Raw genomic sequence first — 27,834 nt, forward strand, 5'->3', positions numbered from 1 at the left:
CCTACACTTCCATTTATTGTGCTAAACCATAATAATAGGAAACCCTCCTTTCCATTATTTCTCTCTCTCTATTAGTTAGTGCCGCCAGGTACTAACCTAACCCCGGTAGTGTACCGGTAAAGCTACAGTATACAACAATACAGTAGTACAAGTAATTTCTAACATACTCTGTGTATCCTATCACAGTCTAATGTTGGGACCGCATACCATGTTGAGGTTGAGTAATCCCTCAACACCCAGATGAATCCTTTGATCACCGGGACCCATATAAAACACCGATCAGTATTAATATACTACAGGTGGAGAAGTTAGTATAAATATTTACTAACCCCGTCTCTACGTACGAGAGTCGTTCCACCCTGTATTCTCCCTTATAGGGAATCTAAATATTAATATTGACAGAGGTCTCAGCGATTGCCTGGGAGAGGAATCACAGATATGTGTCTTTCCTATTTCCTTTCTAGTTACTATCCTAAGCTATTAATTACAATAGTAAGTATTACTATTAAATGTATGCATTTATATCAATGATATAAACAACTGAATACTCATCAAATCGTTTTCCTTTACAGGAGGAGCCAATGGTGACGTGTGCAGTTGTGTTCTGCAACCACAAGAGTAAGGACTTTTGTGGGCATACGATGTGCAGGTCTCATGCCCCCTGCTGCATCGTATCTGGATCCCTGAGGTACTGGGACCCTAAGGGTTGCTCCAACTGCTCGACCTTGCTGTCCAACGGCTTTGGAGAATCCATCCCTGTCTCCATAGAGGCTAGGGATAGAGCAAGGGAAACTCTTCATAGGTGGGTATGAGGGTTCCAAAAGAACTCTCCAGGACCTTACCTGCCCAATGAATCTCTCAGGTGCCTTCTGTTCCCTAAGGCTCACCCTAGTGCGGTAGTGTCCCAGGAACAGGCCCAGCCTCCCCTCATCCAACTGAAGGTCGACGCAGACATCCACAAGGCAATTGAAGGCATGGACATCCACCAAGAACGGATGTCAGGAAGTGTCTACCGACACTGAACAGGACCTACTGTAAGAAGGCCCTTAAGAAAATGTGGTTCAACCACTAACAGAGGAAGAAGGATCCGTTTCGACGGTGACTGAGGACCCCCAGTTCACCGTGACGGCATATCAACCTATGCTGTCGACCTCTTCAGCCCCAACTCCCCAACCGACTACACAGGTCGACAGTAGCAAGGTGCTCCTACCGTCGATCCAGCAGATGTTGGAAGTGTTCCGGAAGGAACAAGAGGAGATGAAGCAAGACATCAAGCAGACGAAGAGCGAGGTACAAGAAGGGAAGCGTCCTGGAACTTCCAGGGGCTATACTAAACACCTTAAAGTATCAGACCTCCCTCACTGCACCGAAACCAACCCCTGGAGGTATACGGAGCACATGCCCATGATGAATGGGAAGCTATTCACCTCTGAGAAGTGGGGGCCAAGCCACTTGAAGATCTTGAATTCTGGCCCGGCTTTTCAGCCTACCCAGATTGTTACGTGAGACTGCGAGATGACGGTACCAAAGGAAGTCATTGTCTTCGAACATGACAAGGCACAGGCCATCCTTACCAAGACCCTGAAAGGAGCCGGATGCACCAACTCCAAAGTCTCAGCACTGAGCAAGAGGCATCCAACCTCTATTGCTCTTTCCTCCAGAGCTTTCCCCTTTTCGGAGAAAGCCCTCGACTGTGTCATTAAAGCAGTCGAAGAGGGCAAACCCTGCCCAATCCTAGAGGAATGTAAGCCATTATCTCTAGCTATGCCCATCTGCGAGGAGAAGTGGAAAGAGGTACATCTAACCTTCTCCGTCTCGAAGTTGGATCCGGAGATAGCAGGCCAACAGTTCAATGAGAACCTTCCAAAGTGGCCAGATCATCTCTTGAGAAGGGAACAGGAGACGAAAGAAAGACTTGCCGCCTCCCTGTCTCATCAGAACTGCTTGGAAATGTGTGCAGGTCTACATAACGCCCCAGACATGTACATCGTCTTAGCCAAGTCTCACATGGGTACCCTTATGAAGGACCTGTATGCTTTTGTCAGGTCAAGGAGGACCTGTAGAGAGCACATGTTCGCAGCAGCAACGGTGAAACACGAACCCAGAAAACTGATTTCATCATGTATCTGGGGCAAAGACCTTTTCCCACAGGAAGTGGTCCAAGAAGTCATTGCCAAAGCCACCAGGGAGAATAGAAACCTTCTCCAAAAATGTGGCATGTCTTCAAAGAGGAAGTCTTCCTCAGACGGAGGTCCCCAGCCTAAGAACAAGAAGGCAAGAAGACCACGTAGACCTGCACAACTTCCGGCCACGGTGCCTCAAATGGTAGCCAAGCCTCAAACCACCTTCCAGATGGTCCCTCAACAGTTGGTAGTCCAGTCACCTGTATTTAACCCAGGCTTTGAGAGGCACTCGACTACCTTTCAGCCCTACAAAGGTAGAGGCCCAAAAAGAGTTTCCTCCGGAAACCCCCAAGGGGTAGGGGAGGACGCGGTCACGGAAACAAGTCCTCAGAAACCCCTAAGCAAAGAGGGGCTCCAGGTAGGGGGCAGACTTTTTTACTTCCGGGTTCGCTGGACCTTGGTCATGGTCACGGTCGGAAGTTGTGCAGGCCTACGTGGTTTCTTTGCCTTCTTGTTCTTAGGCTGGGGACCACTGTCTGAGGATGATTTCCTCTTAGAAAACATGCCCCACTTTTGGAGAAGGTTCCTATTCTCCGTGGCGGCCTTGGCGATAACTTCCTGAACCACATCTTGTGGGAAAAGGTCTTTGCCCCAGATATATGATGTGATCAGCTTCCTGGGTTCGTGTTTCACCGTTGCTGCGGCAAACACATAATCTCTACAGGTCCTCCTTGACCTGACGAAGGCATACAAGTCCTTCACAAGGGTACCCATGTGGGACTTTGCTATAGCTAGGCCTGCACACATTTCCAGGCAGTTCTGATGAGACAAAGAAGTGGCTAGTCTCTCTTTTGTCTCCTGTTCCCTTCTCAAAAGTGCTATCTCCGGATCCAACTTAGAGACGGAGAAGGTTAGATGTACTTCTTTCCCCTTCTCCTCGCAGGTAGGCATGGCTAGAGATAATGGTTTACATTCCTCTAGGAATGGGCACAGTTTGCCCACATCGACTCCTCTCATGACACAGTCAAGGGGTTTCACCGAAAAGGGGAAAGCTCTGGAGGAAGGAGCAATGAAGGTTGGGTGCCTCTTGCTCAAAGCCGAGCCTTTGGAGTTGGTATATTCGGCTACTTTCAGGGTCTTGGTTAGGATATCCTGTGCTTTGTCATGCTCAAAGACAATGACTTCCTTCGGTAGCGTCTCCTCACGGGATGCTGGTTCATCCCGCAGTCTTGCGTAGAAATCTGGGTATGCTGAAAAGCTGGGCCAGAATTGGAGATCTTCAAGGGGCTTGACCCCAAACTTCTCGGAGATATACTGTAGAGCTTCCCATTCATCATGGGCATGGGCTCCGTGTACCTCCAGGGGTTGGTTTCAGAGCAGTGAGGTAGGTCAGATACTTTAAGGGGCTTAGTAGAGCCTCTGGAAGCTCCAGAGCGTTTACCTTCCCTTACCTCTCTCTTCGTCTCTTTGAGATCTTGCTTTATCTTCTGTTGTTCTTTCCGGAACACTGCCAACATCTGCTGGATCGACTCTAGGAGCGCTTCGCTCCTGCCGACCTGCACATCCGTTTGGGGAGTTGGGGCTTAAGAGGTTGACGGCATAGGTTGATATGGCGTCATGGTGAACTGAGGGTCCTCAGTTACCGTCGAAACGGATCTTTCTTCATCCGTAGGTGGTTGAACCACTTCTTCTTCAGGCCCTTCTTGCAGTAGGTCCTTTACGGTGTTGATGGACACCTCCGACATCCGTTCTTGGTAGATGTCCATGCCTTCCAGTGCCTTTTTGATGTCTGCGTCCACTGTCAATTGGATGAAGGGAGCCTTGACCTGTACCTGGGGCACAACCATGCTGGATTGAGCCTTAGGGAACAGAAGGCACCTTAAAGATTCGTTAGGTAGGTAAGGTCTCGGGGGAGTTCTTCTGGAACCCTCTTACCGACCTCCGAAGGGTTTCCCTTGCTGTATCCCTTGACTCCGTAGTGTCAGGGATCTCTTCCCCGAAGCTTTCCGTCAGCAAGGTCGAGCAGATGGAGCAACCCTTCCGGTCCCAGTACCACAGGGATCCAGATACAATGCAGCAGGGGGCATGAGACCTGCACATCGTATGCCCACAAAAGTACTTACTCTTGTGGTTGCAGAACACGACTGCACACTTCACTATTGGCTCCTTCTGTAAGGAAAGAAAAGGTGAAGTGAGTATTCAGTTTATATCATTGATATCAATGCATACTTATCAATAGGAGGGCTACTGCCACCTACTGTCTCCTTGCCAGAATGAGTTCTAATTGAAGGGGAGGAATGCATCTGATTCTAGCTTCCATCCAGCCACAACTTTTGCCGCCAGCTGTACTGCCAGTTGCAAGGTCTGTGGATGGCAGTCCAAGAGAGGACTGAAGAATTCTCAACAGTATAATGGGTTTCCCACTTGCAGCCATTAGGGCTGGGTCAGTCTTTCCCACTGGGGCATTTGCTTCCAGTGAAGGTAGGACATAAGGAGTTGGCCGAGGCGGCAACCTAACCACCACTGGTAGGGTCCCGGCCAGCAACTTGGTCAACTCAGCAAGCCGGGATGATTGTAGAATACCGGCCAAAAGTATGTTGTGACGGCTAAGCCGCCCCTAAAGGATAGAAGGGGGAGGGAAAACGATTTTGAGCGACGCGAAAAATCTATTTTCGGGTGAGGTAGCCATGTCGTCCTGATGGAAGTTCCTTCATAGTAGCTTCCTAAGTTATATTCAACTACAGTGATATATCCCAGAGAATTTTACTTAAGGTGTCCAGAATTCTAACTCCTGGCACGAATATCCCTGGCTTTCACCTTATGGGATATCGCATATCAGAGGACGTATTCTTGACACGCTCCATAGCTATCTACACCCCTGTCCAGAATTCTAACTCCTGGCACGAATATCCCTGGCTTTCACCTTATGGGATATCGCATATCAGAGGACGTATTCTTGACACGCTCCATAGCTATCTACACCCCTAATAGCGTTTAAGCTTCGAGAGGGAAAGTGGCAAGAATTGTAGGTGGGCCGTTATGGCAACACTCCTACTCGTTCTATAGTTGGGCGCCAGTATGACGTCACGTCCCGGCGCCATCTTGTCATTCTTTCTCAAGTAGCGTACCTAGCTCGGTGTTTTCCCTGTGCCTTTCGCTATTTTGGATTATCTTTACTGCTATGATGCTTTCACCAGCTTCATCTGCCTCTGGAAAGTTGAGTATTATCTTTGATTTGTATAAATGTAAGCTCTTGCCAATTTTTCTTTTTGATTAAAGTCGTAATTAACGTAACAAGAGCTTTTGCCTAACCGGATGGTGTCATGAACGCAGTCGTTCTTTATGCATGTGCCAGAACTCAACTTTCCAGAGGATGAAGATGCTGGAGATTGCATGATTAATATTCCGATAACTTCCAACAACACCGGGAAAACATTGGGAGAAAACTTAGATTATAATGCTACAAGTAAAGGAATGGCGGCAGGTAGTAGTACGGATAGGAGGTCCACTGGGTACCTAGAACGGCAACCCCTTTCTTTCGCCACTTTTCCCCCTTACATCAAAGAGTTAAATCTATTCGGGGTGAAGATTGCTATGTGTCGTATCTAAAAAATACGTCCCTGATCCCTTGCGATATCCTTAATTTGATACTCGCGCCAGGAGTTAGAATCCTGGAGACCTTCGGTTTATTTCTCTGGGAGTATCACTGTAACAAATATCCCTTAGAAAGCTACCTAAAGGAACCTTTCATCAGGACGACATGGCCGAGCCCAAAAATACCATTTATTGACCTGATAAACACTGTGCTACCATTTTCAAGTTTATATGTATTAGAGTATTATTATCATTACTACAGGTCCTCAACTTGCAAACATTCGGAGATACAAACATGTATCCCAACTGAAAATAATAAAGATAAAATAAAGAAATACTGTAATAAAACAATATCACTTTATTTTATACTGTAAGCAAAACAACATTTGTAATAACCTGACATCTATTTCATATGAAACCTGACTACAGTGGTATTTGTTGACTTTTGTGGTTGGAAATCATAGGCATGGAATTCAGGTTAGGCCTACCCAAGGTCAAAACTTAACAAAATTGGACTTTAAAACAGCTTCTTGGAACCATTTTTAAGTTTTGTAAGTTAAGGACCTTCTGTAGTCAAGCTAGAACCCTGTTGGAAAAGCAGAAGGCTACAAGCACAAGGGCTCCAATTTGGAAAGTAACCCAATGATGACGGGAAATAAGGGACTAGCAAATAAGCTATATGTAAGTAACAAATAAAATACGTAAAACATTTTAATATCAGTAACAATATTGAAATCATCATCATCTCCTCCAACGCCTAGTGACGCAAAGGGCCTCTGTTAGATTTCGCCAGTTGTCTCTATATTGAGCTTTTAAATCAATACTTCTCCATTCATCATCTCCTACTTGGCGTTTCATAGTTCTCAGCCATGTAGGTCTGAGTCTTCCAACATTAAAAAAGATCAGTCACATATAAAACAAAACGAGTTTTATGTTAACCAGTTCAACAGAAACGAATTTACAAAAAGTTCGAACTTTTAAAGTTCCATTGATTTAACTACCTGAAAACTATTCCACAATCTGATCACAGCTGGAATAAAACTTATAGGATACTGTGTAGTATTTATTGCGACTTATGATAGAGAAGGCATGAATGAAGACCCGCCAGGAGAACAATACTCGAAATAAGGGAGAACAAATTAATTATATTTCCTAAAGATACATTGATCTCCAACAATTGTAAGACTTTCTCAATAAGCCATTTGTTGTGCTATTGAAGAAGAAACAGACCAAATATATTTCTCAAAAGTAAATTAGCAATCAGAACTTTAGAAAAGACAAATTGATTCTCATTTATACTCTTGTGATATCAAGGAGCAGAAATATAAAACCTAATAAAGAAAACAAAATGCACACAGATTTTACCTCGATTGTATATGCAGAAGGTGGAATTTTTCGATCTTGTAGGTGATAAAGATATACTTTGTCATCTTCGATTGTCATTTCGGCAAATCGCAAACTTCTATGACTTGATTTCACTGCAAACACCTTTCCCGACGCAATAGTCTTCTTCCAGAAATCTGGATTTCGTTTCATCTCATCTGCCTGTACATACGTTCATTAAGATATTTTTCTAAACATAAGATTCACAATTGTAATCATTTCATAGTTTTATGGTTTGTAATGAGGACAATCTCTAATTACTGGTAGGATAACATATATGACCCAATTCGTCATTACTTCTGAGAAAGTTCATGTTTTATTTTTACGAATAATTTGCGTCACTTAATCACAATGCCTAATGAATCTTTTGAGATGAGTTCTTACAGGATAGAATAATTTTACAGAAGAATAAAAATCTAAATTTCAAATAACAAAATAAATTTTTCCTGGCCACAAAATCAAATTGATAAGACATTCCTCATGATCACTTTTACAATAAGAAAAAAAAAATACTTCTTCACACGTAAATTCTGTGGAAAGTATTACAATCTTCTCCAAAAGAGCCATAAATCAATGTGTGTGTACGTGTCCAGCAACACTAACCCGACAATCATCATCCACTAGCAGACGGGTGAACATGAGGGGAAAATTAAATCTAAAGCAAGTGCTTTCTACTATGGTGGGAAAAATAAATGACCAATCCTTACATACTGTAGAGTATACAAAGGAATTATACATTCATATGCATATAACTTTCCATAGTAATTCATTCAATTCTTTATATCTTTTCTTACACCTTGTGTGAAGTGCTGTGTAATATTCGTGAAAATTTAATGACAAAGGAGCCTTTACAATTGTGTGTAAAGGGATCAGGTCTCTATACCACATGCAAAAGGTCTAGTCAGGTTCTCATTAATTGAGGAATTAAATATTTTAGATTAATAGAGAAAGAGGAAAGATTGTTAGCCTGATTTGGCCACATGTATGAAAAGGACGAATTGTTGATTCATTAAAAATGTATTATCATTATTAATAATAGCTAAGCTACAATGCTAGTTGGAAAAGCAGAATGCTATAAAACAAAGGCCCAGGCAGGGAAAAATAGCCCTGTGAGGAGAGGAAAGTAAGGAAATAAATAAACGATATATATGAAAAGTAATGAATAAGGAATATAAACTATCTCAAGATCATAATAACATTAAACCATGAACTACTTGTCATATATAAACTTTTAAGACATACTCATGTCAGCTTGTTCAACAACAACAACAACAAAAAAGCATTTGCTGCAAGTTTGAGCTATGAATTTCCACTGATTCAACTGGCTGATTAGGAAGATCATTCCATAATTTGGTCACAGCTGCAATAAAACTTCTATAATACTATGCAGTATTGTGCCGTATGATGGAGAAGAAAAAACTCTTGAGACTAACTGCATTACTACATAGAGGATGATACAGTCTAGGAAGATCCAAATGCAAAAAATGGTTAGAATTATGAAAAATCTTATGCACCATGAATAAAGAACTAACAGTACTTACTTTGACGGCTGCTTTTCCGGTCCCATATAGCAGGGGAACCCCTATCTCTACAGGACCTCCACTGTCGTTTTAACTTGTTCGTTCCGAGTATTTAACGTTCCATATGACATATTATTCATTTACTGTTAAATCGTCACTGTTTCCTCTTGAAAGCCTTAATGTCTTCAATCATTCGGATGTCTCAGGGGAGCTTATTATATACTGTCTCAGGGCCGCATATTTAAAGGCTCTGGAGCCTAAAGTAGACACATATCTAGGTTCCAACAGTTTGAAGCCATCTGTAAATCGTGTCAACACGATTTGTTGGCTGCGCAATATGTAGCAATTCTCCTAAGTATTTTGGACGACCGGTTCTGATAACTTGGTGGGTTATTGTACATATTTTAAATTCAATTCTCACTTTAATCGGCAGCCAGTGTAAGTCAATTAGTATAGGGGTGATTCTTTCTCTAGGTGGGACACCTTCTATCAGTCTTGCGCCTCTGTTCATTATGTTTTGTAATTTCTTAAGTTGCACTTTTGGTTAATTGTAATAGATAGAGTTGCTGTAGTCAATCCTCGTAATAACACAATTTATCACAAGTTTCTTTACAGAATTTTCGTCCAGATACTTTTTTATAAACGCAATATTTCTAAGATGATAACCAGAAGTTTTTATTACATTATTTATTTGGGCATTTAGAGACAGGTTACAGTCAAGAAATACACCTAGATCTCGAACTTTACTAGACATCGGCACCGAGTCATTATTTATGTTCATTTGAATATCATCAAGTTTCTCACGCTGTTTCTCTTACCCACCACCATAAATTCAGTTTAGTTATCATTTAATTTTAGTTGTTTAAATGTCATCCATTCTCTAACACTATCAAGGATTCGGCTTAGAGTTTCAGTAGTGTCATCTATATCATTTATGGAAAAGTAAAATTGTGTGTCATCCGCAAATAGTTTGAACTTCACGCCATGCCTTTGTAGTATTTTCGATAGACCAATAGTATAGATGCAGAATAAGATTGGGCCAAGTACGCTCCCCTGGGGTACCCCTCTGTTTAAGGGTTTATATGATGAATAAGAGATTCCAATTTGTACACACTAATTTCTACCAACTAAGCAGCCTTTTAGGTATTCAAAGGTTTGATCTTCAACGCCGATGGACCGTAGATCATTTAGTAGCAGTTCATGCATACCTGTTTCAAAAGCAGCACTGAGATCGAGCAATATTAAAATACCACATTTATTTTCATCCATCATTTCCCGCATATCATTTACAATAGAGCAGATGGCTGTCTCCGTAGAGTATAGTTTTCTGTAAGCAGATTGGTTGTCAGGCAAAGCTTATATTACTTCTAAGTGACTAACTAGTTGTTCAAGAATTACATATTCAAGCCCTTTTGAGACAAAGGATAGATTTGAAATAGGTCTATATGAGCTTAATTCCTGGTAGTCCAGTGCATTTTTCAAAACTGGTGTGACTATAGCCATTTTCTCAGATTTGGGAAATTTACATTCATCAATGCTTGCATTTGCTATTCTCATTATTATTTCAGCTAGACTAGAAAAGTTTCTCTCTCCAATTTCTTCAGATATTGGCCTAGGATCGATTGCGCAGTTTGTTTTCTTTGCTCTCTTGATAATTCTGATGTCATCTTGTGTTATGTTGTTAAATCGTATAAATTTTGTCTGTGTGCCTGGTGTATCATTAATCTGATGTTGAGTATTTACAAATGACCTGGTTATATTTTCAATTTTGTTTTTAAAGAATACTAGAAAATCATTTGCTAGTTCCTGGTCACCATCCATTAGGTAGCTTCATTTCTTTTACATTTCCCATTATACCATTCAGGAGACGATATAACTTATTTTTGTCTGTTGCTGCTTCGAGGATCTTTCTCTTATAGTATTCACTTTTTTTCCTTCTTAGTAGGTAGTTATATTGACACGCAGCAGTTTTGTATTCTACCCAAGTAGGCTAACTTTCAGTTTTTAACCTATTCCACTTTCTTTCTTTACATCTTTTTTTCCCTCTTTTTCACCAGTCTCTCCATCAAACCAAGGAGAATGGTCTTTTACAGTTATAGTCTTTTCCAACGGTGGGAACATAGTATCATATTCACTTTTACTCACTTTATTATAAGTGGTAACACACTTAGCTCCCAACTGACGATGGTCATCATGACCACAGGAAATGTTGATAGCATCATTTATTTTCCTTGTAACTACTTCAATAACTACGGTAGGAGAAAAATTGGATTTATATCTACGGTTTATTTTTTTTTACTAACTGGGTGTGTAGAAGGACTGGGTAGAAGGAATTATGTAGTTGTCATGGGAGACTTAAATGCTAGAGCGGGTGCTGGAGAGGTAGAAGGTGTCATTGGGAAGTATGGCGTACCAGGTGAAAATGAGAGTGGCGAGAGACTGGTAGATATGTGTTGAGCAAGAGATGGTGATAAGCGCTAGCTTTTTCAAAAAGAAAGATAAAAACAAGTATACATGGGTAAGAGTGGCAAATGGAAGAGTGGTAGAAAGGGTGTTAATGGATTATGTGTTGATAACTAAAAGAATGTTTGGAAGATTGAAAGACGTGCACGTGTTTAGGGGTATGGCTAATTGTATGTCTGATCATTTTTTGGTGGAAGAAAAATTAATTGTAGCAAAAGAGTGGGAGAATAGAGTAGGGGGATGTAAAAGGGAGCTAGTGAGGGTTGAAGAGCTAACAAAACCGGGGGTAAAAACTAAGTATCAAGAAAGGTTGAAAATGGCCTATGACAGAGTGAAAGTAAGAGAAACTGGTAATTTAGAGGAGGAGTGGAAGTTAGTAAAAGAAAATTTTGTTGGGATTGCAAGTGATGTGTGAGGCAAGAAGTTTGTTGGAGGCAGCACGAGGAAGGGCAGTGAATGGTGGAATGAAGGAGTTATGGTAAAAGTGGAAGAGAAGAAGAGGGTTTTTGAAGAATGGCTGCAGTGATAGTGTAGAGAAGTATGAAAGATATAGAGAGAAAAATATGGAAGTAAAGCGCAAGGTATTATTATTATTATTATTACTATCCAAGCTACAACCCTAATTGGAAAAGCAAGATGCTATAAGCCCAGGGGCTCCAACAGGGAAAAATAGCCCAGTGAGGAAAGGAAATAAGGAAATAAATAACTGAAGAGAACAAATTAACAAATCATTCTAAAAAAAAGTAATGTCAAAAGAGATATATCATATATAAACTATTAACAACGTCAACAACAAATATGTCATATATAAACTATAAAAAGACTCATGTCCGCCTGGTCAACAAAAAAGCATTTGCTCCAACTTTGAACTTTTGAAGTTCTACTGATTCAACAGTGAGGCAAAGAGAGCAGCTGGCCTGAGGTGGGGTCAGGGATTAGGTCGTTCATATGAAGAGAATAAGAAGAAGTTTTGGAAAGAAGTGAAGAGAGTAAGGAAGGCTGGTTCAAGAATTGAAGAGACAGTGAGAGATGTAAATGGAACTTTGTTAAAAGGAGAGGAGGCAAGGAAAAGGTGGGCGGAATATTTTGAAAGTTTACTGAATGTTGAGGATCATAGGGAGGCAGATATAATTGCTGTTGCAGGTGTTGAGGTGCCAGTGATGGGAGATGAGAATGAATGAGAGATTACAAGAGAGGAAGTGAGGAGAGCACTAGATGAAACGAGGGTAGAAAAAGCATCTGGTATGGATGGTGTGAGAGCTGAGATGTTGAAGGAAGGGGGTGTGACTGTACTTGAATGGTTGGTCATATTGTTTAAAATGCATTTTGTGTTGTCAATGGTACCAGTAGATTGAGTTTGTGCATGTATTGTACCACTGTATAAGGGTAAGGGAGATGTGCATGAGTGTTGTAATTCAAGGGGTATTAGTTTGTTGAGTGTAGTTGGAAAAGTGTATGGTAGAGTACTGATTAATAGGATTAATGATAAAACAGAGAATGCAATATTAGAAGTACAGGGTGGTTTTAGTAGGGGTAGGGGTTGTATGAATCAGATTTTTACAATTAGGCAGATATACGAGAAATATTTAGCAAAAGGTAAGGTGGTGTATGTTGCGTTTATGGATCTGGAGAAAGCATAAGATAGAGTTGATAGGGAAGCTATGTGGAATGTGATGAGCTTATAAGGAGATGGTGGAAGGTTGTTGCAAGCAGTGAAAAGTTTCTACAAAGTTAGTAAAGCATGTGAAAGGATAGGAAATGAAGTGAGCGATTGGTTTCCAGTGGGGGTGGGGCTGAGACAGGGATGTGTGATGTCGCTGTGGTTGTTTAACTTGTATGTTGATGGAGTGGTGAGAGAGGTGAATGCTCGAGTGCTTGAACGAGGATTGAAACTGTTAGACGAGAAAGACCATGAATGGGAGGTAAATCAGTTGTTGTTTGCGGATGATACTGTACTGGTTGCAGACGCGGAAGAGAAGCTTGGACGATTAGTCACAGAATTTGGAAGGGTGTGTGAGAGAAGGAAGTTGAGAGTTAATGTGGGTACGAGTAAGGCTATGAGTTGTACGAGAAGGGAAGGTGGTGCAAGGCTGAATGTCATGTTGAATGGAGAGTTACTTGAGGAGGTGGATCAGTTTAAGTAGTTGGGGTCTGTTGTTGTAGCAAATGGTGGATTGGAAGCAGATGTAGGTCAGAGAGTGAATGAAAGATGCAAAGTGTTGGGGGCAGTTAAGGGAGTGGTAAAAAATAGAGGGTTGGGCATGAATGTAAAGAGAGGTCTGTATGAGAAAGTGTTTGTACCAACTGTGATGTATGGATCAGAGTTATGGGGGAATGAAAGTGACGGAGAGACAGATATTGAATGAGTTTGAGATAAAGTGTCTGAGGAGTATGGCTGGTGTATCTCGAGTAGATAGGGTTAGGAACGAAGTAGTGAGGGTAAGAACGGGTGTAGGAAATGAGTTAGCAGCTATAGTGGATATGAATGTGTTGAGGTTGTTTGGCCATGATGAGAGAATGGAAAATGGCTGTCTGCTAAACCGCTAAAGAAGGTGATGAATGCAAGAGCTGATGGGAGAAGTACAAGAGGAAGGTCAAGGTTTGAGTGAAGAAAGCTCTGAGTGATAGGAGGATAGATGTGAGAGAGGCAAGAGAGCGTGCTAGAAATAGGAATGAATGGCGAGCGATTGTGACACAGTTCCGGTAGGCCCTGCTGCTTCTTCCGGTGCCTTGGATGACCGCGGAGGTAGCAGCAGTAGGGGATTCAGCCTTATGAAGCTTCATCTGTGGTTGATAACGGGGGAGGGTGGGCTGTGACACCCTAGCAGTAACAGCGGAACTTGGTTGAGTCCCTTGTCAGGCTGGGAGGAACGTAGAGAGAAAAGGTTCCCTTTTTTGTTTCAGTTGTTTGATGTCGGCTACCCCCAAAAATTAGGGGAAGTGCCTTGGTATGTACTAATGCATGTTTCTGTAGAGGTAGACTAAACGTTATAAGTTTGTGTACTGGGGAGATAGTACATTTTTCTTCAACTTTTTATATCAGATACAATATTATTCATGTCATCACTTAAAACTAAGTCCAACATATGCCCAGTTGAAGTAGTTGTACAGTCGACATTATTCACAGGATTTGATGCGTAATCCATCCAAAAATTGAAGTCTCCACAGATAACTAATTCATTTTCCTCCATGATAATCATCTCAATGAGAGCACGGAATTCTTCAAATGAGATACTAGTGTTCGTTCTAGGAGGTTTGTAGATTGTTACAAAGGATATTTTCCTGTTTTTTTTTTTTTTTTTTTGCGTGAAGTTTATTTCTATATATTCAAAGCTTGTTACACCAGTTCTTTTCAACATTTTGAGACTTGAGTCACTTTTATGGATAAAGAGTCCAACACCCCCACCAGACCTACCTCTCGGTATGTGAAAGAAGGTGTGTGTGGGAAGAGTCATTTCAGTGATCTTTGCCTCGTCCGAGTTATTTAACCAAGTTTCAGATAATGCTAGCATATCTAAATATTTCTCGTTTATCAGTTCTCGAATTTGAATAGTCTTGTTACCTACAGATTGTATATTTACATAGCCACAGTTTATAACATCCTTAGTAACCATGATCCATATTTTCTGCTAGTCTTTTAAATTCCAAGTCACAAGCTTTGCAGTCTCTAGAATTTACTATGTGGTCACTTGGATTGTTTAACTCTGAGCAGTTTATACACTTTGACACTTGCGAAGTACACTCCTTGGTGGAGTGTTTACCTGAACATTTGCGGTGGAGTGTTTACCTGAACATTTGCCGCAGACTCTATCTTCATTCTTAGACTTGCAATCTTTTTCAAAATGTCCATACCTCTGACAGTGGAAGCAGGTGATCACGTGGTACCTATCACGTATGATATGAGACCCCATCATAACGAAACTTTGTCCCCATTATCATGAATAGCCTTCTGAACTTCAGGATCCCATTTCAGCGTATAGTGGGTGGTCTCCCCCCCCCGGGCATTTTTCTTCAGGACTACACTTATCTTCTCTTCTATATTTTGGATTTGGTTCAGGCAGCGATTTCTTTGAATCAAAGCATTTACTAAATCATCTTCATCATTGTAGACATTGCATATCATTATTTTATGGTTTTAGTTTTCCAATTTTTCTCTTTTCAGTGTCAGCCACCAATGTCTGAGTTTTGTTTGCCGCCTCTTCTCTGATCGTTTTGTTTGCAAAGTTTACAACAACATTTCCATTCGTAATTGACCTCGTGTTAAGTATAGGATTGTCTTTAAGTGCTTGTTCAACCTCGTTTTCTTTCAGTAATTTTAGTTGTGTTATTAGTTGACTTAATTATCAACAGATTTTTTTCCCTTAACTTTGTCAGCAAATGTCGAATTCTCCGGTCTATCAATGTTTGAAGTGTTGATTTAATTGATTCCATATCCATGGCATGAATGTCAACTTTCTCAGTGAGGTCGGTAGTCTAGGTAGAATTCGCTGCGTGTGTGCTAAGGTCTGTAAGTTTGTTTTCCATCTATTTTCTGCGTCTTGTTCGTTCAGGGCCAATCCTCTCACATTCACATCTTCCTTTAATTTTGATATTAATAAATTTGCTTGTCTGGCTTCACATACACAGTGTGGGCAAAACCAATCTAGGTTATTCCGTTCATTAATAGCGATGCCTGTCACTATATGCCCACATTTCTTATGGTAGAGTCTATTATATTCACATCCAATCCATTTTTTCTGGTCTCCATCCGTGGTTTCACATACGAGGCAGAAATAGTTAGGAACAAACATAGCGTACTGTTTCTTATCACTTAGGTTTCTCCATAAGATTAACTAATATCTTTTCAATGATATTCTAAGCGAGAAACAGAAAGCTAAAAACACGACTCAGGGCGAGTGTTTAACGGAGCTCCTCGCAACACATCCACACTCTACCACAGTCCAAACCATACGACAGTGCCACAGATTAATATCAAATTAACACGAGAGTCAGCAGCTTTAGGGCAGACAGGAAAACAATATTCGAAACAGGGTAGAATGAAAGAATTAAAAAATTTCTTCAGAATAAATTCATCAACGAAAATCTTGAAAGACTTGCTCAATGAGCCATTTTTGTGTGCAATTGAAGAAGAAAAGGGCTGAATGTGTTTCTCAAAAGTAAATTTATAATATAGAATCAAGCTTAAAATTCTAAAGGAATTCTATATAGTTGAAAAACTTCAATGCAAAGACCTGGATATTGAGGAGCCACTGTCCTGAACCTACTTACAATCATTCTTTGAGTTTTGTTAGGGTTTAATTTCATAACCCTAAATTTGCACCAAGCACTAATTTTAACTAGATCTTCATTAGGGGATTCAGGAGATGGAATTGATGCAAATAGAGTACTGTAGCATCATCTGCATATACAACAAGCTTGTGTTCTAGGCCAAACCACAGCATCATGTGTAGGTAGGGCGTATCTTTCAGTCTGCCTTGTAGGCTACATATATTGGGTGTGGTCATCACTTACATGGGAGAGGTAGTATTGCCAATATATTGCATATGATATCTGCTGGACCCTACATATTCAATATTCACATCACTGAAGCCCCAGTAATTAAGTCATGTTTAAACCCTAGTGACAAACTATTAACCACAATGGATTATATGCTCTGACAACTACAACCAGTCATAAAAGTGCATATACATTAAAAGGTTTTAACTTTGCAAGTTGGTTACCTTTGCTTTTTTGGGAGACACCCTTTCATCAGTCACCAAACTAGTTTCATATATGACATTTATGCGTTAGAGAATCTTTTAACAAAACAACCCTTCCATCAGTCACCAAACTAGTTTCATATCAGACATTTGTGTGTAAGAGAATATTTGAACAAAACAACCCTTACATCAGTCACCAAACTAGTTTCATATCAGACATTTGTGGGTAAGAGAATATTCGAACAAAACAACCCTTACATCAGTCACCAAACTAGTTTCATAACAGACATTTGTGGAGAAGAGAATCTTCTAAAAGCATACAATGCATAAGGTTTACATTACACACTCATAAATTATAATGTAAAATGCTAAAATACTGGATTTGTATTAAAAGTTACGTTAGATGTTCATGCCATTATGAAAATCAATAAAAACAACAAAGATTCTTACAGTGACGCTAGAAGCCTCCTCTTTACTTTTTGTGAACTTCTCTAGAATGGTTAGTTTATCATCTAAATGAATTGAAGTCAATAGTAAATCTCCTTTGCGGTGGGATTCAGTAACGTTCAATGTCTCCAGGACGTTCAACATCTCCTCCAGTGACTTCAGCCCCTGTTTTATGGAAAAGATTCTGCTTTCTTATTCAGATTTCACACGTAAAACTACTGTGTGTAGATTTTTAAATGATAAATATATTATTAGATAGAACACTACATTATCAACAGTCAATTTGTCCAACAGATTATCTCTACAGATCAACTCATTAATGTTATTTGAAATATAAGTAATATATTTACAGTTGGATAATATATTGGAAGCATAATTCAACAAAACTGCTAGAATTCTTAAATAAATGTTTAAAAATAATTTTTGTAAGGTTTGTCCGATTTGAGGAAATGACAAATTCTTACAATGGCAAACCCGTTCACACCTGTATTTTACATGTTAATGTTGTTCTGATTACCCAGAGAATATATGTGAAATGATTTCTTCCACCTACTCGATGAATAATGTGAACTTTTTGAGGTTTACAGTGAATCATGTCTTTAAGGTCAAAGAGTTTTCATGATAGTAGAGGTAGGTCAATACTTTGAAGTAGTTTCGTCATAAGGAAAGCATGGCAGATATGTTGGTTAAAATGAAAAAATGACGCATTTGGAAAATTTAAGAATGTTTAGTGTTCCTTAATTACTTCTTATTTAATAGAAATTTTAAGCATCTTTATTCATTGTAGATATCTTTTAATTCAATGGAATTTTATAGAATGTTTATTTTTTTCATTGATGACTTTCATGAACCTGGGTACTGTACTCTAAAACTACCTCCATATTAACCTGGCTACACAAGAAGATGGATATAAACATGACAAATTCGTAGATAATTTATATTTTTCCTAACGATACAAACCTTTGCTATTTATTTAGGGGTATTACTTTTTGAGAAACTGAAATGACGAGCCATTAAAATTTAGTTCCCTCAACCTTCTGCTACTTGTCCAATAAGGAGCTTGAGGTATACAACCAGCTGTTGTGCAGCCACCACAGGACCGATAGAGATCGTATCGAGTTCCTGTGGGTCACGCCTTGCCGGAGAAAGGTTATGAAAGTCACCTGGAGCATTGACACCCTTACTTGTAAAACCTGTGTCACAGAGTAATCTACCTTAAGGGCATAGCTATGCCCCTGACATCGTGAGTCAACATGTTGGAGAAGGATCTGAATTCAGGGCGTAATTGATGACTCTGTGAATCCAGCAGAGATGAAGTTTTGGTGATCTTCCTTCTGTCTCTCCCAGTGCTGATGACAAGAGAAGGGACCCGGGTGGGCTGTTGGCGTTCTCTTAAGGTAGAACCTCATAGCTTACCCCCAAGTACAGTTGCCTTTCCCTATTCTCATTAATGGGCGATGTTGAAAGAGAGACCATGAAGTTCCTTGATTCGTATGGCTGCTGTCAGTGTGTAGGAACACTGTCTTCTAAACCAGATGAAAATTTGTTGCCGGGTGAATTGGAACATAAGGAAGTCTCCTTAGAGACTGGAGAACTTGACCCATGTTCTGAGAGGAAGGTCTCAATCCCGACTGGGAAAAGGCAAGTTGTAAGTCCGTATGAGTTAGGAAAGATCTAGCAATGAGGGGATGTCCCTTCCTTTCAGTTTGAAGGCAAGGCTCAAGGTTGAGTTATCGTCTTTACCTGTTGAAACTGAAAAGGGGGGGGGGGGCTTTTCCTCTTGCATACACTCAAGGATTCCGCTATTGCTGGAATAGAGGTATCGACTGAAGAGATACGCTTTCCCATGACAACAACCACAGAAGACGATATACTGCCTGGTAGACTGATGCTGACGAATTCCTCAGATATCTAGACAACCTTTTCGCAACTTATTGCGAAAAGCCTCTGTGAGAGAGGAGGTACTGGGTAGTCTCCAGGCGTACAATCGTAGCAAAGCTATAGCTTGTGGTAGATGTCGAAGTGTGGTTGTCTGTGATGTGGAGAGGGTTCTCTTGGAGGCTCTATCACGAGCTGCAGAAGGTTTGGAAACTGTTCTGCGTAATGCCATAGCGGAGCTATGAGAGCCCTTGGGAGGGTGACCGATGTTCTAGCCTTCTTGAGTACCATTCTCCAGACAAAACAGGGACGAGACGTAAACGTCATTGTTGTACCCACAGTTGTTGGCATGCTTCTTGCCAGAGAGCCTTGTGGTCTAGGACTGGGGAGCAGTGGAAGCCTGAGGTTCAGGGGCGTTGCGAACAGATCCCTAGTTGGAGAACCCCGTAAAGTCGGGACTTTGTCGGCTACAAGGTGATCCAAAGACCATTCGTTACACCTTATCTGAGATGCTGTGCACCGATTGTCAGCGAGCACATTCCTCTAGTCTGGCATGAAGCGGGCTGCTAGTGGTACCGAACGGACTTTGGCCCATCTTAGTATTTATTCTGCTAGATGGGATGAGGCTGCGAGCAAGTTCCTTCTTGCTTGTCGAAGTGAGCCTCTATGTGGTGTGGGGTGTTTTCGCTCATCACGTCACTGAGTGGCCTGTTAGGAACTGATCAGGCTGTTGAAGGACCGGAAAGTTGGCCTTCATCTCTTTAAGAGATTTAAGTGAAGGTACTTTCGGACTCTGTCCAAAGGGCTGAGGTCGTGTGGTGCAGCACTATGGTCCCTACTACCTTCTTTTGATGTTTCTAAGCACAGCATCAAGTCCAAGGGGTGGGGAAGAATGAGAAGGTTATACCACTCTGTAGATTCTCGACTGACACCCATCCCTTGAGGTTCTTCCAAATTTCTGGTCCCTTGGGGGTCAGAATGTCTGGGGGATCAAAGGCCTGATTCCAATCGGACTCAAGTCCCTCTGGGCTGGGAGTTCTTCTCATTTTGAGAAAGGGTCTTGTGACTTTTCTACGTCAGTCTTTGATGAGAAGGTTTTGTGGAGATTGGTGTCTAGAATTATTCCCAGATACACCAGTCTTCTGAGAGGGAAGTAGGGAAGACTTCCACAGGTTTACCTAGATCACCAGATCTTGGTAAAAAGACTTCAGCAGTTCCGGTGCTAATGCAAAGTTGCCACCGAATCTACTAAGGTCAGTTAGTCGTCCAGAAACGGAGGAGACAGAAGCTGAGCCAGTGTGACCAGGATGGGTGCAGTGGAAAGACCGAAGCACAGTGCTCTGAACTGGTGTTTCTTGTTTGTCTAGACTGAATCCTCAATCCTTCCAAGAAGATGGATGGTTTGGGCCTGGAAGTATGCGACCTTTAGGTCCAGCGTGTAAATGAAGACCTGTGGTCTTAGCCCTTGTCCGAACTCCAACATGGTGTGGACATCGACCTAAAGGGACAGCTCCTTGCGGATCCTTTTGCATGGGAGATTGTTGACGCTGGGGTCTTGACTCGTGGCTAAAAGGATGGGACGCGATACCCTGTGTAAGGATTCTTCCCTGGGAGAGAACTCCTTCCACAGATAGAAGTAAGGCAACGCTTAACCCTACCATGCGCCCTGATGGGATTGATGCTATTCCTTAGAGCAGCATCAGTCTGGCGAATGTTAATCAATGGTTAACGGCTGGGTATCGTGGTTATTGTGCAGTTGGAGAGTGCTCGCAAGTAGTCACCTGTCGACAAGCTGCTGATGAGGGTTGTCAATCATTTGCCGATCACTTTAGTAGATTGGTGTGATGGCGAACGGCCAGTAGCAAGAAGTGTGTTGTATGCCTTCTGATCTAGGGAACCACAGGCAGAGGTTGACTAGTAAGTCCGAGTCACGAACTGCTGGCGAATTGTCGATGATCGATGAATCGGCGATCTGTGAGCCGAAGATGGTAACTGACAGGCAGATGAAGGCTTTCTAGTCAGTCAGCCAAGGAAGGTTGGCGATTAATGAGTTGGTAATCTGCTTGGAAAGCCCTGAGAGACATCAGAATGGTTTGATGATAGTCGGTTGGTGATGGTGAGCCATTGATGATCAGTGATCGATCGCGGACCGGTGATCGGTGAGCTAAAGATCAGCAAGCTGACGTGGATGATCGAAGAAAGATGAGCTGCCCATCGGCGATCTAGTGATCATCTAGCTGATGACTGGTTATTGACTAGCAATCAGCGATCGGCACGCTAGCAATCGGAGATCGTTAGCAATGGGAGAGACTAGAGGTCAATGATCAGAGAGAGATGAGCTAGCAATTGGCGATCTGGCGATCGGCGAGCTAGGGATCAGCAAACAGTGATCTAGCGATCAGTCGGTTGATGATTTCTTGTTTGCTGACGGTGGTACTGTCAAGAAAAACTCCTGAAGAGAAAGGGACCAAGAGTTCCCTGTGAGGAGTCTCGACCGATGGTAGATGCGTTTGATTCCCCTTGGAAGATGGAATCTTCGGGATCTTGAACCCTTCTGTGTAGCCTCTTCCCTCTTTTCCCGGCACCCATGCTGTTATGCGTTTGCGGGGAGAGGAATGGGGCGATGGAGACCTGTCAAAAAGTTTTTATTCTTTTTGCCTATTGCGCGAGTGTGCTGGAGAGTACTGGAGCGATAGCACACAGGATGATGCTAGTGCTCAGTTTCTGCTGAAGTGCAGTTTTCGGTGAATGCGCAGAAGAGCGCTGGAGAGAAGGCAAGCGCAGGTGCCCCGGTGAGCGCTGGCTCTTTGGCAAGACCTGGCACATTGGCGAGCATTGGATCTGCCAGCACTGGTGCGTAGGTGAGCGGTGGCTCTTTGGCACAAGCTGGCGCATTGGATCTGAGACCGCAACTGCGCATGAGAGCCCTGGATTTGAGAGCGCAGGAGAGCGCTGGATCTGAGAGCGCAGAAGAGCGCTGGGTCTTTGTGAAGAGCTGGCGCAATGGTGAGCGCTGGGTCTTTGTGAAGAGCTGGCGCATTGGCAAGCGCTGGATCTGAGAGCGCAAGTGAGCAGGAGTGTGCTGGATCAGAGAGTGCAAGTGCGCAGAAGAGCGCTGGCGCACAGTAAGGCACTGTGTAAGGTTTTGTGCAGTCTCCCTAGAATGCGCGAGGAAAGCTGCTAGCGTGCGTGAGCAGGAGTGCTGGCGCTCGCGAAGAAGACTGCTGGCGAGCTCGCGTGGGAGATTGCTGGCGCGCTCGCGTGGGAGATTGCTGGCGCGCTTGCGTGGAAGACTGCTGGTGCGTGCGGAAGAGGGATGAAGCGCGCGCGGAAGAGGGATGAAGCACGCGCGCGGAAGAGGCAGAAGAGGGATGAAGCGCGTGCTTGGAAGAGGGCTGGCGCACGTGCGCGGGCGGAAGAGTGCTGGGGCGAGCGCGCGTAGATGACTGCTGGCGAGTGCCGAAGTAATGGTGGGCAGGAGAGAGCTGGCGCGTGCGGAAGAGTGATGGCGCACAGAGAGAGTTGGTGCACAGAGAAAGCTGGTGCGCAGAGATTGTTGGCGCGCAGGAGAGCACTGGCGCATAGAACAACAATGGCAAAAGCGTGCGGGAGCGTGATAGAGCGCAGGAGAATGCTGGCACGCAGGAGAGTGCTGGCGGTTAGGAGAGCACTGGCGTGTAGGAGAGCACTGCCGCACAGGTGCAGGAGAGTGCTGCTGCGCAGGCGCAGGAGATTGTTGGGCGAGTAGGAGACCGGGTGTGTGCTAAGGTTTGGTGAGCTCTGTTGCGCCGGTGATCGTAGGTTGGCTGGTGCGCTGGCAAACGTTGCTCTCTGTGAGGGAGGTTGCGTTGGTAGGTCGGCAGGTCAGCTGGTAGGACGATCAGGAAGTGAGATGTGCCCTTTGGAAGGGCGAACATCCACTGATGGAGATCACGAACGATCCACGGAAAAGTACAGGACCAAAGTCCAAGGACTAGCTGCAGCGTCGTCAGGAGAAAGTACAGGAACAGATGACGCCCATGAGGGCCGGTGGACCAGCAAGCTGACCTTCAGCAGTAACAATCCTCCGAAAATGAGTCTCTATGAGTGGCCCCTCTCGCGAACGAGAGAGGTGATCAATTTGCAGGAGAAACTTGCCTAAGACTATGATCCACCTCTAAAGGAAGAGAGACTCAGCAAGGGGGGAGCGTAGTCTAGGCGAAGTTCTCCCTCGGAAGGGAGTACTGGGGAGGACACTCCCTCTGAAGGGAAAGTTGTCCAACCCCTGGAGGCGAACCTCCTGGTTGCACTCTCAGATGATCTGAAGAGAGCGCTACCTGAGGAAGCGTAGCCGGAGCTAGTTCCAAGAAGATGAAGTGCTGATAAGGTGTTGCCACGGGCGTACTTCTAAGAAAAGGGATGATGTCTTATAAGGGCGGCAGTGACAGCAGATTCCCCAGGCATGAACAGAACAGCTCTGCTTCATAGGCACTCTTAGTCGAACGAAGAAAACTGCATTGTTAACTGAGGAAAAATAAAATAAACTATGAAACAGAAAATTCCATCGGGAGGAACACCTAGTCCATGACGGGAAGAGGGACCACCGAGGGAACAAACATAAAATAAGTATTGCGCCCTCCCTTCTCCGGTCGACATCGATTGGTGAAGGGTAGCGGAGTGTAACTGTAATAAAACAAGAATTACTATTATTGTAATCAGCTAAAAATGTTCACTAATAGGAAGAACCACTGATCCTCCGAAGGGAACTGCTCCCCACGGAGAAGAAGCTGAAAAGTTAAAATTACAAACAATTATAATTTTACTTAATTGAGAAAAACAATCGGAAGCGCAACCTAACTCACGAATGGGAAAGATGCTCCCCCGTTAGTACACTGTCGGAGGAACATAAAAGGTGAACGGCCTTGAGAAGAGAAAGACTGTAGTCACTCTCTGAGAGACCACACTCTCTTCGCTCAGTAATACATGTTTCCCTTAGGAAGAGCGAAAGGCGAAGACAACAGTTGAATGAGGAGGGTCCAAACGATGACGATTCCCCTGCGGCGGCGGCCGAGTCAACGGTAGGTTATATGCCTACAGGAAGACCGATGGAGAGGTCGGAAGGGAAGGTTCCACGGCCTTGCGCAAGTGTCTTGAGAACCTGTTATATACGTATCACATGCACAGCACAAACACTGAAAAGGAAACTTACAACATTTCTATATATATATATATATATATATATATATATATATATATATATATATATATATATATATATATATATATATATATATATATATATATATATATATACATTAAAAATGTTTTCATATATATACATATAAGAAGAAGAAAGTTAAAAGACAAAAATTAATGGCAGTCCAGAATAAGCGAGGATGAAGAGCGGATACAACCGTCTCCATCTGAGCCAAAAGTAAAGTGACCTAAATCACAGGTGTGTGAGTGGGAGTGGTAGCAAGCTACCCCCCCCCCCTACGTCCCCGCTAAGTAGCGGTGTGGGTAGTTAACCCTCGCGAAATTTTAATGGCTTGTCATTTCAGCCTCGCAGAAAGTAATACCCCTAAATGAATAGCATAGAGTTGTATTCCAGTTACGGAACAACTAACTATATATAAACTCGGCTACTTGAAATGTGGTTACATACAACCTTAGCTACAAATAAACATAACTACTCAAAAACAGACTACACATGAATCTGCCTTCATATAATCTGTCTACAATATTATTATTATCATTATTACTTGCTAAGCTACAACCCTAGTTGGAAAAGCAAGATGCTATAAGTCCAGGGGCTCCAACAGGGAAAATAGCCCAGTGAGGAAAGGAAACAAGGAAAAATATCTTAAGAACAGTAACAACATTAAAATAAATATTTCCTAAATAAACTATAAACACTTTAACAAAACAAGAGGAAGAGAAGTAAGATAGAATAGTGCACCTGATTGTACCCTCAAGCAAGAGAACTCTAACCCAAGACAGTGGAAGACCAAGGTACAGAGGCTATGGCACTACCCAAGACTAGAGAACAGTGGTTTGATTTTGGAGTGCCCTTCTCCTAGAAGAGCTGCTTACCATAGTTAAAGTCTCTTCTACCCTTACCAAGGGGAAAGTGGCCACTGAACAATTACAGTGCAGTACAGTAGTTAAGCCCTTGGCTGAAGAATTGTTTGATAATCACAGTGTTGTCATCTGTATGAGTACAGAGGAGAATCTGTAAAGAATAGGCCAAACTATTTTGTGTATGTGTAGGCAAAGGGAAAATGAACCGTAAAGTGTATGTGTAGGCAAAGGGAAAATGAACCGTAACCAGAAAAAAAGGATCCATTGTAGTACTGTCTAGCCATTTAAAGGACCCTATAACTTTCTAATGGTAGTATCTCATTGGGTGGTTGGTGCCCTGGCCAACATACTACCACTAATAAACCTGGCTACTCCAAGCCCAGCTAAACTAAAAATGATAAGTAGAAATTTAAGCGGCTGGAGATAAGCTCAAGGTAATCTGAGTGTGTGGTGTGTGTAAGAATTCCAAATTTTCCAACAAATCTTAAAAAGTTATATCTGAAAACAAAAGAAAGTAAATCACTTTGGAAAAAGTAAAGCTCTACAGGGAATCAACACTGAGGTAAAATTTTGCAATGTTTGCACCAATTCCAATCATGTGAAATATCAAGAGAAGCTTTACATTTTTATTCTTTAAAAGAAAACTTGACTTATCAGGAATTTTACAAAATGAATTTTCCTTGCACTCCAAGACCCCTCCTCCTTAAACAGGCCATCCCTTATACAAAATGACAAATTCGTAGATAATTTGTATTTTTCCTAACTATACAAACCTTAGCTATTTAATAGGGGTATTACTTTCGGTGTAGCTGAAATGACGAGCCATTAATTCTTAACGAGGGTTTACTACCCACACTGCTAGTTAGCGGGGGTAGGGGAGGGTAGCTTGCTACCCACCCCACCCTCTCACACACCTGTGCTTGAGCTCACTTTGCTTGGAGGTAAGACTTCAAGGGGGATAGGGCTGGCGGGCAAGTTTGGTTAAATAGTTAGGAAAAATATAAATTATCTACGAATTTGTCATTTGTTCCGTAACTGGAATACAAACCACGCTATTTAATAGGGGTGACTCACCCATTAGGAAGGGTGGACGTCCCAGCCAGTCTGGCTTTTGGCTTTGCCCGGGGACTCCTTATTTGAGTGTGTAAGCACCCAAGAAATAAGGAGTCCCTGAACCTCGCTAAAACCTTGCTACGCAAGGTCCGCGGCCTACGCAAGCTGTGTGTGAAGGTATGAAGAAGTGTGACTCGTCCTAGAAAGTTGTTCTGAAGTTTTTTAGATGGAAACTTGTAGACTAGGACTTTCCCAATACCACCTCGTCAGGGTATGGGGACGTAACAGTATTAATCTTAATACTAGGAACACAAAGGAGCATGGTTTACCTGCAGTGGTTTGAGGTCAGCTATGCAGAGAACCCAGGATGCTGCTTTCCCCAAGAGAGGGGATGCTGAAGAAAAGAATAAGGGCCAGTCAAACCTTTTCATTCATGCAGACTAAAACCGGGTAAAAATGCCCTCAACCTTCTGCTACTTGTCCAATAAGGAGCTTGAGGTCTTAAACCAGCTGTTGTGCAGACACCAGAGGACCGATAGAGAACGTATCGAGTCTCCTGTGGGTCACGTCTTGGAGAAAGTGGGATGTGAACGTTGTTTGGCGTTTCCACACCCCAGCTTGAAGAACCTGCGTCACTGGAAAATTTCTTTTGAAGGCCAGGGACCTAGCTATGCCCCTGACATCATGTACTCTGGGGCGACGTGACGGAGGAGGGTCTGGATTCAGTGCCAGGTCAATGACCCTGGGAATCCATGCAGAGATAGTGTTCTTGGTGGCCCTCCTCTTAGTCCATCCTGTGCTGACAAATAGTGCTGGCACAGGAGGACGGGCTGCGGCTGTTCTTTTGAGGTACAGCCCCAAGCTCCTTACTGGGCATAGTAAGAGATGTTCTGGGTCATCTGTTACAGTATGGAGACTAGAAATCCGGAAGGAGTCGAATCAAGGATCCGCTACTCCCGGATTCTGAGTCTTAGCAATAAACTCAGGGACGAAGGTGAACGTTACCTCCCCCCATCCCCTTGAATGGGCAATGTCATACGAGACCATGAAGTTTGCTGACTCACTTGGCCGAGGACAAAGCTAGCAGGAACACCGTCTTCCCGGTTAGGTGGCGATCTGATGCCTGGCCTAATGGTTCATAGGGAAGTCTCTTAAGAGACCTGAGAACTCGAACCACGTTTCATGGGGGAGGTCTCACTTCCGACTGAGGGCAGGTAAGTTCATAACTACGTATGAGTAGAGAAAGTTCTAGCGATGAGGAAATGTCCATTCCTTTCAGTCTGAAGGCGAGACTTAAGGCTGAGCGATAGCCTTTCACTGCCGAGACTGAAAGGAGCATTTCTTTACGCAAATACACGAGGAACTCCACTATTGTTGGAATAGTGGCATCAAGTGGAGATACCCCTTCCCCAACACCAAACACAGAAGACTTTCCACTTTGCCTGGTAGACTGCTGCTGAAGACTTTCGCAGGTGTCCAGACATCCTGATCGCAACTTGTTGCGAAAATCCTCTCTCAGAGAGGAGATGCTGGATAGTCTCCAGGCGTGAAGCCGTAGTGAACCTACAGCTTTGTGGAAGATGTTGGCATGTGGTTGTTTGAGTAGATTGTGTC

General features: G+C 42.8%; 1 protein-coding gene across 3 annotated transcripts in view; it reads right to left on the reverse strand.

The window, feature by feature from the left end:
• The window catches only part of LOC137623863 (tripartite motif containing 13-like), a 101,722-nt gene that overhangs the window by 7,951 nt on the left and 65,937 nt on the right, over positions 1-27,834 (reverse strand). Inside the window, exons 3-4 of one of the 3 annotated variants that reach the window (XM_068354672.1) lie at positions 17,233-17,394; positions 7,083-7,262 (exon numbers count right to left, since the gene is read on the reverse strand). In XM_068354672.1, the coding sequence (XP_068210773.1) occupies positions 7,083-7,262; positions 17,233-17,394 (342 nt within the window). The remainder of the gene's footprint in view (positions 1-7,082; positions 7,263-17,232; positions 17,395-27,834) is intronic. The other 2 variants (XM_068354675.1, XM_068354680.1) reach the window with 2 other exon arrangements.

Source organism: Palaemon carinicauda, chromosome 2, assembly GCF_036898095.1.
Source record: "Palaemon carinicauda isolate YSFRI2023 chromosome 2, ASM3689809v2, whole genome shotgun sequence".
Classification (NCBI taxonomy): domain Eukaryota; kingdom Metazoa; phylum Arthropoda; class Malacostraca; order Decapoda; family Palaemonidae; genus Palaemon; species Palaemon carinicauda.